Source organism: Cinclus cinclus, chromosome 27 (genome assembly GCF_963662255.1).
Source record: "Cinclus cinclus chromosome 27, bCinCin1.1, whole genome shotgun sequence".
Classification (NCBI taxonomy): Eukaryota; Metazoa; Chordata; class Aves; order Passeriformes; family Cinclidae; genus Cinclus; species Cinclus cinclus.
Genome location: NC_085072.1, coordinates 2,026,199 through 2,042,275, shown reverse-complemented (window position 1 = coordinate 2,042,275; position 16,077 = coordinate 2,026,199). Strand labels below are relative to the sequence as shown.

Genomic DNA, 16,077 nt, shown 5'->3' with positions numbered 1-16,077 from the left:
GATGGCGAGAGGAGGGGGCAAGGAAGGAATGCAAGGGGGCTGATAAGGAAGGAATAATAATAAAAATCTTTTCTGCTGTTTACACACAGGCAAAAAAACTTCCTGAGCTGTAAGTGCAGCCTTTTCCAGCCTTTTTTTTCCAGCCTTTTCCAGCCTTTTCCGCTGGCTCAGCACCGGCCCTGCTCCCAGCATTTCCCCCAGTCTGGAGGCTTTGGAGGAACCTTTTGTTTTTCCAGAGCACTTGACTGTAACTTCATTGTCCCGGCTTGGCCGCAGGACATCCCCCGAGCTGGGAAAAGTGCACCTGAGGTTTGATGGGATCTGCAGCTCCTGCCACGGTGCTGATTAGAGAAACGATTGCCAGGAGGAAAGGCGGCCCCAGCTCCCTGTCCCACCTCCCAGGCTAATCAAGCCTCTAGGAGAGCTTTCCCTGGGAAAGAAATTTGATTTTCCTGCATCTGCTCCCCTCGCAGCTGGGCTGTCAGAGGTCAGGCTGCCCCAAAACACCAAACCAGGAGTCAGTGGATGGGGAATGTGCCAGGAAATCAGCGCTGGGAAGGGTCAAACATCCCAGAGAGGAGAGGGAATCAGGAGAGATCCCCATTCCCAGAGCTCCTGTCTTCAGTGCAGCTCGAGCATCTCCACAAGACAAGGCTCTGAAGGGCTTCCCTGCATCCCCCTGCACATTTCCGAGGTAGGAAATGTTTGTGGTTCTTGCGGAGTGCCCAGAGTGAGGGAGCCCTCACAGAATCCCAGGATCACTGAGGCTGGAGGATCCCTCCAGGATCATCACCAATCTGTGCCCGATGCCCTGAGTGCCACATCCAGGTGACACCTCCAGGGCTGGGCACTCCAAACCTCCCTGGGCAGCCTCTGCCAAGGCCTGGCCACCCTTTCCATGGAGAAATTCCCACTGATGTTCAGCCTGAGCCTTCCCTGCTCTCAGGTCAAACCCCAACCCTGCACATCGCTCTGGAGTCTCATTTATTTTTCCAGGAATTAACCGGGCATCTTAAACATCAAAAATCAAATCAAACAAACGAGGTATAACAGTCTGCTACACGTCACTCATCCTGCAGACATTTTTTTGGGACAGGAATGTGCTCAGGGCAGGCCAGAGTCATGGGGTTTGAGTCACAAACCCCAGTCATGGGGTTTGTGCTGGGAAAGAGCCTCTCTGTCAGGCGTTGTCCTCCCATCCTGCTGGCAGCATCCAGAGCCATGCATCCCACGAGGATAAACACGCTGCTGTTCCAAGGACACAATGGAGAAGCCAGTTTTTAGTACTTAATTATTTTTCTTTTTCAACCGGGATTATTTACATTGAGATCTGGGAGAAGCAGTTCACACCAAAGCAAACAACCTGGAATATTTTAATTGTGTTTAAGCGACTCTCTTGCACCCACAGAAAACAGCCCCAGGTGGTGATTGATGCTGCTGTCATTGCTTTGAGCACTGTACCAGAAAAAACCCCCTTCCTCTCAGGTGTTCAGCACTGAGAGGAGGTTGGGATGAATTCACTCGTGAGAGGGCAGATCAGCTTCGAGGGCCATTTTTGGGCTCATTTTGGGTGTGGAGGTCCCTGCTGGTGCTGGTGCTGAGCCACCGCCCCTCCTGGTCTGGCACCAGCAGCATGGGCTTGGCACAGTCAGGGCTTTGGCTCCCTAAAAATGTGCTTGGCACGGGGAACAAACCTGCCCAGGGTCCCTGGCTCCCACCGAGCTGCAGGGAGCTCCATGTGGCTCCAGCAGAGCTTCCCTTGGGAGCAGGACCAGCACAGAGAAGGCTCAGATCTGCTCCTGTTCCTGCTCCTGGGGTTTGGTACTTCCCAAAGTGAGAACCCTGCTCTCTGTCCATGCCCCTGCTGCTGGTGGAGAGAGAGGAGCCCCCATTGCAGAGCTGGGGTTTTGTCTCCCACTCATCCCTCTGGGAGTCCTTTGGCACCTCTCATGCCCAAATTCCTGCCCCAGGTGCCAGCAGGGAGGGTCCCAGGCACCCACAGAGCCCCACAGCCCTACCCGGTGTTCTCCATCTCACTCAAGGGATAAATTGCTGGCTCTACCTCTCACAACCCCCAGCCCCTGGCAGGAGGAGGCTGGGGAAGGTTTTTTTTTTCTCTAAAAAAATCTTCAGGACAGAGTCCTGGTAGGATTCAAAGAGAAAGAGGTTGACATTTCAGCCTTCAATGTGGGAAGTTTTACAAAGAGCTTCAGCAAATTCTGCTGGTGTAGGAAACAGTAGAGGAGCCCTAAAGCTCAGGAAGGGGTTAAATGCCTGATGGTCTCAGAAGAGGAAGAAATCCTGCACTTAAACATAAAGATGAGATTATAAACAACTCTGTTAACCAAAACTATCTGAAACCTGAGAGGTTTTTGTCACTGCAATTCCAATTTAACTATAGTCAGCCTAACATATTGTTACCAGAAATCTGCACTGCTTGGAGTCCAGCTCTGCCTCTGCTGAAAAGCTGTGGAGGGCTAAGGGCATTGGCATTTGTTCTGATGTTCTTCTAACAACAAAAGCACAGAACAGCTGCAAAAAAGTGTCCTGTGTGGTCAGTGAGAGGAGGAGGAGGAGGAGGAGGCAGCAGAGAAGCTGCTCTTTGGCAGCTCTGGCCCTTAATGTGCTTTAGGCTGATTTTGAAGTTCTTCACAGAGACAATAACAGCAACACAGAAGGTCTGCAATTCCCTGTCTGTGTGTCCACAGAAGTGAGCCGTGCCCTGTCCGTCCGGTGGCTCCCGAGGGGCTCTGGGCCGGTCACATCTCGGTGTCAGCGGGGCTGTGCTGCCGGCCCGAGTGGCCGTTCCTGGAGGACGCCTGGCCCGTCCCGTTCTCCTGGGTGGCCCCGTTGAGGTTTGGGAGGTTTGGCTTCTCCTGCAGCTCCGCTGGCTCTTGGGAGGGTGTCATCAGCAGGGTGTTCCCCTGGCTGCTGTGCTCCGTGTAGTAGGGGTCTTCAGCCTGGCAGGGACACAAGGGACAGAGTCAGGGAAGGGAAAGGGCTGTGGGATCTGCCCAGGCAGGAGGGACAAACAGCCGCAGGTCAGGGCACAGCTCTCACTGACCAGAACCAAGGTGGAGCGAGAAAACCACCCAGGAACTGCAGTTTTATCTCCAGCACCTGCAAGAGAAGCTGCCAGGTTTTGTTGTTTTCTCCTAACCAGGTTTTGGGGCTGACTTTAATAAATTAATTGGGACAAAACATCTGCTGGCCACTTTGGCCAAGGAAGTATCACCAATGAATGGAAGCGATGGAAATTTTTTCTTCCCTTTTCCTTCCCTCTTTTTCTTCCCTTCCCCTTCCTTTGAAGTGCAGAGCTCGCTGCCAGAACTTCACCTCTGCAGGGCTGGGTGCTGCTGTTGCTGTGAGGAGCAGCTGCCTCTGGAGGATCCAGAGCTGCCTCCATCCCCTCACAAGAATTCCCCAGATGTTGTGCAGCCCTGGAATTGGCAGTGGTGATCCCAGGTGGCAATTCCCAGCTGGAATTCCCTCAGCAGCATCCAGCACTGCTGGCTGTAGCTCACTCGGTCTCTTTTGGGTGGGCTGGACGTGCCTCACCTGGAGCTGGGGTTGGCACTGCCAGGGGTTTCCATGGCACTCACTGCCCCTGCTGCCAGCATCAGGGACACGGAGGCAGTGTCCCTGCCCCTGACACAGGCATTTCCCAGCTGTGTGTTCTGGGGACATCGTTCCTGGCCAGGAAATGTCCTGATGGCCTCTCAGGACACAGCTGCTGGGCAGTGATGGGGAAATCATGACCTGGTCTCACTTTACTCAGAAGTTACTGGTGGGGAGGAGTCCTCAGGGTCAGCCCTGCCTGGAAAGGGGAGAATGGAAATAGGAAATTTCTGCCTCTTTCTTTCTGGATATGTTTTATTACCATGGCTGGTGGGGAGACATTGCCTTTATTACAGCACGGGTACAGACAAGGGACTCGCACAAGGAATGGAAATTAAAGGGCGTCACTTTTAATGACACATTCATAAGGTTTCAGTGGCTCTGGAGGGGTCTTGCTGGATGAGTTCTTACTGCTGAGCAAAAATAAGTGTTAGACCTGGAAGTACGTGCGTGAAAGGGGCAGTGCTGCTGCAGGAGCTGATTTTGGAAGAATCAGAGAGGTTCCCTCTCCCCCTGTCCCTGCTCCTTGCCCTGCCCAGGCTGTCCCACGAGCTGGGGGACACACGGTGGGGTGAGCACAGAGGCACAGGGGGTGGGGATCCCCCTCTGCTCCCCCCAGCACCCCCCTGTGCTGCCGGGCTCCTTTCTACCTGCGGCTCTGCCACCTGTAAGCACTGACCAGCCTCTGTCCCGCGGGGCTCCAGCTGCGCCTCTTCATCAGGAAATACCCAGCCAGGCCCAGGAAGGCCAGCAGCAGCCCAGATGTGACCAGGGCAATCAGGGTCTTCTGGGAAGGCTCCCGGTGGCTCCTCGTGCTCTCCTTTTTAAGGGATTCTATTCCAAACTGGAAAAAAAAACCAAACAAAAAAAGAACAAAACACCACCAAAGAGAGCCGGGAGTGGGACAAACAGGAAACGTTTGCATCTGCTGCACAGGCTTCAAACAATGCTGCTCCTCACCTCCTTGGGAAACTGCACGTAAACAGAGCTGGGCTTTGCTGCCCCAGCTCAGCCCCAGCCCTGGGAGCCCTCACGTCCTCACAGGCTCATTCCCAGCCTGGATCTCCTGTGGCACACAGAGTTTTGTCCTCTGGGTCACACCCTGGGGTTTAGAGCTCTGAGTGCTGCAGCTCTGCCTTTTGTACCCTGAGGGACACCTGGGGCTCAGCCCCACTCAGGGGAGTGCTGGCAGGAGGAATTCAGTAATGCCAGCCTGGTCCTTTGAGGAAGCCGAGTGCCAATTGCATCCTGAGAGTTACTGTTGGGGTCTAACCTGTGCTGAGAAAATGCTGCAGCATTTTACTGACCCATTTCAAGCATTTCTGCCCCCAAGGGGTGTACTGGTTCTCTTGTGCTGCACCACACCTCTGGTGGTTGGCTCCAACCACAGAATCCCAGGCTGGTTTGGGTTGAAGGGACCTTAAAAATCATCCAGTGCCACCCCTTCCATGGGCAGGGACACCTCCCACTGTCCCAGGTGCTCCAAGCCCTGTCCAGCCTGGCCTTGGGCAGTGCCGGGGTCTCTGCACTCCTCAGGCACCTCCAGCCTGGAGGCAGGTCCAAGGCTCAGCATCTCCCCCATCCTCAGCTGAACATCTAAGGCTCTCATCCCTCCAACCACCTGGCCAGGCACTTCTTGCAGCTGAATTTGCTGAAGGGATTTACCTTTTCCCAGTGAGACTTCTGGAGCGTGTTCAGAAGTTTGTCAGGATCTGCAAGGTTTAAACCAGGAGAGCACATCCCACGTTACACACATGAGGGGTGTACATCACACACGTGACACACATCACATCCATACATCCCACGCACAGAGGAGCCAAGGTTGCTGCTGGAGGCAGTTCCACGGCTCCAGGGATGCAGCAGGACCCCAGAAGGAGGAGCAGAATTGCAGAGGGGTTTCTTCTCCCCGGATCTGTCTTCCCCACAAGGAATCGCTGTCCCACTGCCCACACCATTATCTGGGGATCACAGCCAAGGAATGACCTCCACTGACCTTTCTCTCCTTTGAGGATGAGGAGCAAACAGTCTCTGTCCAGGCTGGATGGAGTGAGTTTGATTTCACAGGGGGATTCCACGGTGTGGGTTCTATTTTCACATACTGCTTTCCAAAAATCCCATCCCTTGCTCTCTAAAAATTGCTCCTGCAAAATTTTTCAGAAAGAACAACCATTAAACCAAGCAAACTGAGCAATTCTCTGCTTCAGCCACGCTGGTGGAGGTGTTGTGCTTTCCCATGTGAATTTTGGTGAAAAAATGCCTAAAAAATCTCTATGCCCTGCAAAGCTGAGCTGGGTGCCAGACCCTCCCCTCCCACTCCAGCACTGCTCACAGACCCAACACCTTGGAGGTGCTCATTTCTCATGTCTTAACTTAATGAGAATAAATCAAATGGAGATATTATTAGCAACTCTTGAACGTGGCATTTAAACAAAGCTAAATTTAGGCTCTGAATCGCATGGCAAGCGTCCCCAGTTTTTGGGCTGGAACTACTGAAGAGCCCTATTGTTTCAGAGTCCCAGGCAGGGGCTGGGGAAGGAGGGAAATAACAAAAAACCATTGAGCCTTCCTGTTTAGGAAATGTCTTCTTGTGTTTTTGCTAGGGTGCTGATCAAAGGCTAGGTAAAACAACACAAATTTCTCACATTTTAGAACTGCACTGACTCTGGGGTGGAAGAGGAAGAGGAGTGAGGAGCTGCAGCCTTTGCGGGCCAGTTTCTGGATCAGACAGGATGGGCTTTCTCCTGGGGACAACTTTCAGCCACAGCCGGGCTCGAGGACAGAGCCCAGCTTTGCTCAAACCCTTCCCAGGCTCCCTGGAATCCTCCCAGCTGAGCCGTGGCTGTGCCCACCCCAGAGACAGAGACAGCTCTGCTGAGCCCTGCCCCAAATCCCACTGCTGGGGCTGGGGAAGAGGAGAACCCCCCCTGCCCTGGCAAGGGCTCAGTGCCCTCCTCCCTCTGCCCCAGAGCTGCCCCAGGACCACGCTCGGGTCTCTCCATCCTCCGGGTGCCCAAAAATGCTCCACAGGAGAACAACAAACAAATCATTTTCAGCTGTTTCTATAGAGCTTGGCTCTGGAGGAGGAAGGCCAAGATGGAACAAGAGACCCGAGTGTGTATTTTCCTTTCTCTGCTGTGGAAAGAACTCATCGGAGTGTCAGAGTTTCCCTTTGCAATTAGCAGCACCGGGTGCCAGCTGATTGCTCATTTGCCTCGGGAAAGGCCAGCAGGAGAGAGGGACACACGGTTCCTCCTGGCTGGCCTCTCCAGGACTGCTCTTATCTGGTTCCCAGCTCCAGCCTAAGCTGCCTGGTCCCAGCCCAGGGCTCTGCTGTGGGGTGGGAGCCTCCAGAAAACCCCGGTGGGAATTGGGGATGTTTGGGTTGTTTCATGCGGAGGGAGGGTTTGGGGGTGTGTGAGCCATGGCTCTGGGGGATGCTCTGGATGTGCCGTATCCATCCATTTATACACGGGATGCACAAACCCTGTACCCAGACGGGATCAGAGCCCACTAGATGGCATCTGAGATCGGAATCCTGCAGGAGCTTCCCTGGGGATTCCTGCTCCAGTGCAGCCGCTGTAAACAGGAACGAGCCGAAATGCCATTTAATCACTCATCTGCAGAGGAGAGCCAAGTCACACTCACTCATCCCAAGTGGCAGCAGCATGGCTCAGTGGCAAAACTAAAATGGTGTGTTTTATATGTATTTCACACAGGGCATTGCTGTCTCACAAGTTCCAGCACTTTCCACCCTCTAGGGCAGGCTGTGCCTCCAGTGGGAAAGGTTTCTTCCTCGCACCCACAGCAGACCCCCCTTGTGTTATAAACGTCTCATTTTTGGTGCACAAGGCCAAGGATGGTCACAGAGAGCCTGGAATTCCCTCAGGAGCTCTTGGGGACACTGAGCAGCTCCTTCCAGTGCCTTGTTTTCTTTCCTAGGGCACTTGGCAAGACAAAAAAAGGCCCTTTTTGTTCCCAACAGGGAAGAGGAAGAAGAAGAAGAACAAAAGCAGCTTCCCGTTGGACACGGTGGGAGATGCTTTAGAAACTGAACCGACCCCAGAGCTCAAAGAAAAAAGGAGGATTTATGCAATCGGGAGGTTGCATTTCCCCTGGAACCGCTGCGATCCCTTTGGGATCCACCCCTTTGGGATGCTCCTGGCACCATCCCCTCCTGCACCAGCCCGGCCCAGCCCAGCTGCTCTGCCCGGGGGTCACTGCTGGCAGCTCCCCCACCCCAAAGAGCCCCCCAGGGCTGCTGGGTGACCCTGGCAGCCCCCTCTCACTCACGCAGGTGTTGGACTCGTTGAGCTGCAGGCAGATGGCTCCAGTGTCACCCTCGCCTCTGACGCCGTGGCACCCGATGGCAGGGAGGGGAGGCTGGAAGGGAGAGCCCACGGGGCTGGTGTCAGTGCCCTGCTGGGGCTGGGGGACAGTGCAGCCCCCCAGCAGCCCCAAGCTCACCTGGGGGCTGTGCCTGCCTGTGTGCAGGGCTGTGGTGGCAGCTGGCTCCGGAGGATGCTCCAGGCTGGCCGCAGAGCTGGTCGTGGCCACCGCGGGGTCTGAGGGCTGTGCCCTGTCCCTGGGCTCTGTCCCTGGGGGGGTCTGGGTTGTGGAGACTCCCGGGATCCCGCGTGGCTCCAGGGGGGTGCCCGGCAGAGATGTGGGGGCCTGGCTGGGCTGGGAGCTCGTCCTCAGCTGCCCAAGGAGCTCTGATGACGTCGAGTTGGTGGCCACGGACCCAGCTGTGGCTTCATCTTGGAGGAGACGCAAAGAGAAGGACACAGGAGAAAGCTTTAAACCCTGCCAGCTGCGAGCGTGGCCGAATCAAATATTGATTTGTCACGGCAGCGCCGGGAGCCATTGGCTCTCCAAGGAGCCCTCATTAGCCCTGGTCCTGCTGCCTAATTGTTACTCACAGCCCATGCTCGGGGACCATGGGCTCCTTCCCCACTGCCAAACCCCCCCGGCATCACCCCCAGCTCCTCCTCACCCCGAGGCTTCCAGAAATCCCAGACAGCACCAGGGAAAGGCTCCCTGCATCCTCCCATCCCTTCAGAGCCCTTCAGAGCCTGAGCTGGGCCTCCCTTCATGGAATCCCAGATTGGTTTGAGTTGAAGGGACCTTAAATCCCACCCGGTGCCACCCCAGCCACGGCAGGGACACCTCCCACTGTCCCAGGCTGCTCCAAGCCCCAATGTCCAGCCTGGCCTTGGGCACTGCCAGGGATCCAGGGGCAGCCACAGCTGCTCTGGGCACCCTGTGCCAGCTCTTCCCACCCTGTCAGGGAACAATTCCTTCAAAAAAATCTAATTTAAATCTCCCCTCTTCCAGATTAAAGCCATTCCCTTCCAACATGTGTGAGATAAACATTACTGAGCTTTTTGTTTTTACCAGGATAGGGCTGAGCTACCTGGGTCAGTTGTCCCAAGGCAGGATTTTTTTGGGATGGAATTAAACCTTTGACCGTACTCAGCCTCTTTTTTTTTTTTTTTTTTTTTTTTTGAGAGCACAAACCATGCTTTAAGAGTGCGAACCTGTGCACTTCATAAATCTAATTATCAACCAGGAATCACGGAGGGAACAAAGGGAGAGGTTACCAGGGGTTGTTCTGGCACTGCTGCTGTGTCCCGTGGCTGTGCTGGCAGTGCTGGCAGTGCTGGCTGTCCCACTGCTGCTGTCCCTCGCTGCCACGGCCGTGGCTGTCGGTGTGGGGATGTCTGTCGTGCTCTCAGCAGCACAGCCTGGGGAAAGAGGGAGCTCTTAGGGAAAAGAGAACTCCTAGGGGCTGCTGATCCCCCAGCCCAGCCCTGAGCTCCTGGGGGAAAGCAGGAAAGATTTAGCTGCTCTCCCAAATTCTCTTGCCCCAGACTGGCAGGAAGCCTTGGAGCACATCTGGGAGAGGCTCAGGGTGAAACTTTTCATCTGGGTGAGCAGCAGACTCTGGTTCAGCCCTTGCAGGGGCTCCAGGGCTCTCAGGAGGAGGACAGGCTCGTTCCTACCCTCACCCCACCCCATCCTCATCTCGCTGGTGGATGCACAAAGCACTGCACAAAGCTGGATTTCAGGGTTTGGGTTTATAATCCTGGGAGGAAAGAATCAAGCCTTGGAAGAGATCACTTGTGTGCCTCAGGATAGATAAATTGGATTTACAGTTGCAGGCACAATCTCAAAGTAAATAGAAACATTCCCACTGGCTTGGGATCAGCCCTGACTCATGAGCAAAAACATCTTTGGAGGTAAAGCAGAATGTTTGGAGAGACGTTTGCTGTTCTAACTTAAAGTTTATATATTGCTTCCTGCTGCGTTGCAGAGAAGACACTTCCAGCTTTTCCTTCTGAAATGTGAGTGTGAGTCAGTGAAAATGCATTTCTCCCCATTCCTTCACCTTCTCTCTCCCTAAGATCTATTCCCACCTTTAACAAACAGCTCCAGTCCCTACCCCAGGGCTCTTGGTGTTTAAGATTCTTATCCAGGCACTAAAGAGAAAATCATACAGAATGTGTTGTTTCATTTGTAGTTCTGCCCGGGGGAGCCCCAGCTCCAAGAAAAGTTACTTCATCCTTCCAAACCACCCTGAGAGATGGAGCAGCTCTGGCAGGTCCTGAGCAGCCACCGGCGCCGGCTCCAGCTCCGGGCAGGATCTGCTGCCAGGGGAGCAGCACCGGGCACTGGGAGCTGGGAATTGGGCACTGGGGAGGGGCCTGGCAGGAGCTGCTGTGTCACCAGGGCAGGACGTGGCTGGGTCAGCTGCACAGATCCTGGAGGGTTGGTGAAGAGCAAAGCCCGAGGGCACCGGGGCTCCTTTTGGCCGTGGGTGGCTGGGGCAGAGCTGCTCTGCTGGTCCTGCTGTGGGAGCCCGGGCCAGAGGGGAAACGTGGGGCCCAGACTGGTCCTGTGGGGCTGCCCACACTGGTGCTGCCCATCCTGGTCCATCCCATCCTGGTCCATCCCATCCTGGTCCATCCCATGCTGGTGCATCCCATCCTGGTCCATCCCATCCTGGTCCATCCCATGCTGGTGCATCCCATGCCATCCCATGCCATGCCATGCCATGCTGGTGCATCCCATGCCATGCCATGCCATGCCATGCCATGCCATGCCATGCCATCCCATCCCATCCCATCCCATCCCATCCCATCCCATCCCATCCCATCCCATCCCATCCCATCCCATCCCATCCCATCCCACAGCTGCTCTAGGGGGGCCCTGCTAGGTGCAGGTGTCTGGAGCTGGAATTCAGGTTCTGGCACAGCTTTCATTTCAGGGGGGGAGAAGTTCCTTCTTCTCCAAGACAATTCATTTCCAGCTGGTTAAGTCACCGAGTTTTCCTGATGACTTTTAACAAATCAAAAGCAGGAGGCGTGACAGCGTGCCCAGAATAAGGAGCAGCACAAAGCCAGAGCCAGGCTTTACGCACAAGTCCGTGTTTTCGTGGCCAGGGGCAGGAAACTTTACATCACTAGAACATCACCAGAACAATGCAGCACCGGGGCTTGACCTCCCCAAGTGCCACAGCCACCCGAACACCTTTGAACTCTTCCAGATGTTTGTAAAGCACCCCAGGTATTTCTAATCAAAGCCCTTTCAGCACTGAGTATTGGGATGGAAGCCTGGCTGTAGCTCGGTGTGATTTGGGAGAGGAGTTGTCACTTTGGATTTCTTTTTCTTGCCTTTCTTGGAGCACGTGCAGGAGCTTTTCCACAAAACATGGATGAGGTTTTTTTTTGAAATCTTTGGGCTCATGAGATAAATAATGATCCAGATGTGGGCTGGATAATCCATGTGGTGCTCAGCTAAAGAGGGTTATTTATTGCACCATACATTTTTAATGGCTTCATTAAACTTTGTCAATTTGTTAGGATTGAGGGTTTAGAGTTTAAGTTAAGCTATTTATTAACCTGGGAGAAATCTTCACCTGGCAATGCAAGCACGTGCAGGAGCAAAACCATGCAGAGATGGGAAAGAAAATTGCACTTTACAGCACCCACCGTGTTCACCCACCTAGGTTTTAAAAAGGAAATTATTTTTTGAAGATATTTTAATAATGGGGGCTTAGGAAGGATCTTAGATTAAATAAAGAAAAGGCAGCAATATAAATGTTAAACTTGTTCCAAGACTCATCCCTGAGCACTAAGCCAGAGCCACAGAAAAGCTCTGCAGTGGCAAAGGTTCAGGAAAGAGGAGGAAAGTTTCCACCCCTGGATCCCAATCCTGCACCCACAGCAAACAGAACTGAGGGAGGTGAATCCCACTGGGAATCTCTGGGCAGGACCTGCACCTCCTGAGCTGGTCTTGGCTCAGATCTCTTGGGCAACCTCTGGATCAACCTGTGGTTCATTGGGCACCTGGCACACAAGCCCTGGGCCAGGGGAGCTCCTCCAGCTCTGTCTTTAACAGAGTTTATTCCCAAGCTCCATGAGCGCTCCAGGAGCTCCAGGGGCTATGGCAGAGGGATGCCCTGAGCTGGAACAAGGGCACTGCTGGTCCCAGGGCTGCAGAGGAGGCTGAGGAACCACGGGTTGGAGAACAGGAGGGTATGGAACCGTGAGATGCAGGAGAGGAATTCTGGAACCGTGGGATGCAGGGGAGGGGCGTAAAGGGAGCATGGGATGAAGGAGAGGAATTCTGGAACCGTGGTATGCAGGGGAGTAAAGGGACCATGGAATGCAGGAGAGGAGGTAAAGGGATAATGGGATGCAGGAGAGGAGGTAAAGGGATAATGGGATGCAGGAGAGGAGGGTGTGGAACTGTGGGATGCAGCACAGCAGCTCTGGAGCCCTGGGATGCAGAGCCCTGGGGCTGGAGCCAGCCCCAGCTCCCCCAGCAGCCCCTGCAAGGACTCCAGCCGGCATTACTCATGCCTTTTCCAGCTCCACAGCTCTCAGCCATGTGGCAGGAATTCAAGCGGGTGGAGCCCTCTTCCCTCTGGAAATATCTGATAAAAAAATCCCTCCCCTCCCCCTTTTCCTTCGCCCAGACAGGATGTGGGTGTGGGGCCGGGGGCTGGGGGAGCCCCCCGAGCTGCCACACCAAAGCCCAGCTGCTTCTGCGAGGCTTTCCTTGGGACTGGGGCCTCTCGGGCAGCTCGGGAGCCCAGCACCTTCCCGGGGTTGAGATTTCTCCTGGCTGGAGCAGCAACCTCTAAAGGATGTTAAACTCCAGCAGCTGGAAGTTTTAAAGCCTCTTTTTCCTTTCCTGATACTCAGAACTTTCCTAAGTGTTGCAAAAAGAGTGGAAGAAAGAAAGAGTGTGTGAAAATGGCAAGAAAAGAGATTTTTCTAAAAATCAAGTTTGGCGGAGATGAATGAAAAATATATAAAAAAAGAAAGGTGAAAGGTTAAGTAAAAGAAATACAGCATTTTTATTAGGTACAAGTACAATCCATGCTCCCTTTTCCACGTGCACTCTGAGACAAGCACAGGACAGCTCTCCATGGGCTTTATCCATCCCCAGTTTTCCAACAGGAGCTGCTCACAGCGTCCTCCCAGGAGCTTGGGAGGGTCTGGGAGCAGCAGCCCACTCTGCAGACCGGGGGGACGCTCAGGAGGAAGCCCAGAGAAACAGGCAGAGGCCACAAGGAGCACTGCCAGGGCTCTGCTGCCTCTGAGGTTGGGTTTCCCAGGGGATTTGTTCCTGTGGGCTTGGACCAGGCTGCTCCTGGCTCTGCAGGAACCCAAACTCCATCCGGAGTTCCATTCCAACCCGGAACCCAAACTCCATCCTCCCCTCACCACATCCACACACAACATTTGTAGGACTCCTGCCCCTGTCCCAGTGTGGCACAAGGGTTTGTTGTTTTGTTTTTTTTTCCTATAAAACACGTGGCTTTAGCTGAAGGTGTCCTGGGATCAGGAGGAGCCCGGTGCTCCCACCCTCATCAACGCTGCCAGGAGCAACTTGAGCCCAAACCCACAGAACTGGGATTTCCATGGGAGTTGCACAACGGGAACGTTTGATGGATTCTCTGGGACTCCCCACGGAGCTGAGGAACAAGCAGAGCCCCAAGGATGAGCTGCCTGGCTTTTCCCAGCAGCTACACCGAGGAGAAATCAACCTCCTCCCCTTTCCAGCCAGGATTATCCTGCAGGAATGATGGGCTTGGGCTGTGCAAGGACATTTTGCAGCATTAAAGCCCCTGCTGCCCAGTGGCTTTGTCCTTCCAAAATTCAAGCTTTTTATCACTTTTCCATCACTTTTGTTTTGTACAAGGAACTCAAGGTTTGGAACTCGAGGTCTGAAGTTCAAGGTTTGCCTCACACCTTTGTCTCACGTCCTCGCTCAGTTCAGCCCAACCTCACAGTCCTGAATGTCTCTTTTTTTTCAAATAAAATTGAGGGGTTTTTTGCAGTTCCTGTAAAATTAACGCAGACTGGAGGGTCAGCCAGCAGCTCAGGTGGGCAATTTACCTGGGCAGCCAGGGGAACATGAAAGGAGCTCTGTGAAACAAGAGAACAAAACCCAGTGAATTCCTGCAAGAGATCTCATCGCTCACATTTGTGTGAGAAAGAAAAAATTACATTTGAGGAGACACCCGCAGGCTCCTGGCTCCTGTCCCAGCACACCAGGCAACACACAGAGAGCTGCTTCACTTTTTTAGTCCTTTTTTTATTACCTCGTGGCTGTTGGGTTTGGGGACAAAAATGACAATATTTCCCTAAAATATAACCCTTTAAAAAGTAGCACCTCGAGAAAATCTCAGTGCTGTTATTCATTGCTTCATATGATGAATATTTGAAGAGCTGCAATAGGAGATTTTAATATTTATGGGGATTCATTTGATTTTCAGCAAATGTTTAGTTCCAACCACAAAACAAAAGCGTGGCTCATTTACACCAGCGCAGGCTGAGAGACAACTTGAACTGCGGCTGCACTCTTTGCATTCCCATCCCCTCGTGCTATCCAGGATTTTGTGGGGAGTTTAGACCCCCATTCCTGACCTTTGCAGAGCAGCAGTGAGTTTTCCCCCCAGCACACTGGCCGGGATGCTGATGCAAACGCTGCTCTGTGAAATGTCACCGCAGGGTTTTTGGGTGGGACCCAATCCCAAACTCCTGGAGAAGCCTCTTCCCCCCAAGCTCCCAGGAGCTGTCCCTGCTGTGACCAGGAGATTTGGGGCATCAATACTCACCAGCCAGCTCCAGCACGCAGACGGCGATGCAGAGGAGCTGCCTCCACTTCATGGCTGTGAGAATTCCCAAAGTCAGCATTCCCTGCTCCCAGTGCAGCGGATCCGGCCGGGACAGCCTCAGTCCTACAGCAGCTCTGAGCTCATGCAGCTTGGTTGGAGTTCAAGCCTTTGAGATCACTCACTTGTGGGGTGGGTTTCTCTTCAGGGGTTGTGCTTGTGGCTCAGGACTGCGAGGTGGAGTTTCTCAGCTTTGATTTCCCAGTTTTATATAGTTCATGGCAACCTCACTATCACTTAGGTAATTTTCTCCTCCCCACTTTCCTGCCAGCAGCTTCAAAACAAACAAAAGATCAGCCCTCTCCCCAGCAAAGGATCCCAAAGGCTCGCTGGGATTAACTCTTTCCTGAGAGCTGCTGCTTTCCTGTCCAAGGCAAGGCAGGGACACAGCCTGATCCAGCTGGATGCAGGGATTGCAGCCCAGCCTCCAGCTGAGCTTTCATCAGAGCAAAGCAAACCCAGCCCGAGGAGAGCAGGGATGTGGGGAACCCCAGGTCCAGCCCAGCAAGCCCCAAGTGCAGTCCCAGCACCGTGGAAAACAAGGCAATGCTGAAAATGGGCTTCAGAATCGGGAATTTTCTCAGCAAATTAAGCAAGGAACTCAAGGATGTGAAATCATCGCTGACCTGAAGAGAAGCAACTCCATTAGCTCCACTAAATCAACTCCAGTCAAACCGGGAGCACGAACGAGATGGGTTAGAGAAGGTCTGGGGCAGAGGAAAACCCACAGGCAAGAACTTTGGCATTAAAGCTGGAGCAGGAGCAGGACAGGAGGGCAGTAACTTCCCTGAGCTCGTCAGGAATTCTTCGTGGGAGCTCTGAGAGCAGCACAGAACTCTGACTGCAGTTTCGTTGCCAGGCTGAGCCTCACCAATGGGAAACTTGGCTCCCTGGTTCTTCAGTGACTGCGCTGCAGGCACACGTGGGACCAGCTCAGGAAGGGCAGGACGAGGGATGCTCTGTGTCCTCACACAGGGATGTGCATCCCTGGAATGTTCCAGGCCAGGCTGGATGGGATTTGGAGCACCCTGGGATAGTGGAAGGTGTCCCTGCCCATGGCAGGGGGTGGAATGAGAAGATCCTTAATATCCTTTCCAACCCAAACCAGTCTGGGAGTCACATTTTGGCCTTTGGGTATAAAAAAAATAAGAGATGAACAATTGGGAAACTCAACTCCAGTCTTAATTCCATCTTTTTTTTTTTTTTTTTTTTACAGCTGGAGGATGAGGTGACTAAAGGAGTCATTGGGAACAGGAAACTGAAAAATGAGG

At 53.6% G+C, this 16,077-nt stretch overlaps 1 protein-coding gene across 1 annotated transcript; it reads right to left on the bottom strand.

Moving 5' to 3' along the window:
- Positions 1–2,759: 2,759 nt before the first annotated feature.
- On the bottom strand, positions 2,760–14,801 carry CD34 (CD34 molecule). Its single transcript, XM_062509697.1, has 8 exons — positions 14,750–14,801; positions 9,219–9,362; positions 8,083–8,375; positions 7,909–7,998; positions 5,612–5,759; positions 5,284–5,330; positions 4,298–4,462; positions 2,760–2,960 (listed from the first exon to the last, which is right to left on the bottom strand). Exons 1-8 carry the CDS (start codon positions 14,799–14,801, stop codon positions 2,760–2,762), a joined length of 1,140 nt encoding a protein of 379 aa, XP_062365681.1.
- Positions 14,802–16,077: the final 1,276 nt, after the last annotated feature.

What these genes read in the sequence shown, in the direction of transcription:
- CD34 (XM_062509697.1), bottom strand. Translation starts at nt 14,801, where the DNA reads ATGAAGTGGAGGCAGCTCCTCTGCATCGCCGTCTGCGTGCTGGAGCTG. An exon ending in CATCCTCAAAGGAGAGAAAG is followed by an intron (nt 5,331 to 5,611) that starts GTCAGTGGAGGT and finishes TAAACCTTGCAG; the next exon opens with ATCCTGACAAACTTCTGAAC. An exon ending in GCCCCGCGGGACAGAGGCTG is followed by an intron (nt 2,961 to 4,297) that starts GTCAGTGCTTAC and finishes TGTCCCTGCCAG; the next exon opens with GCTGAAGACCCCTACTACAC.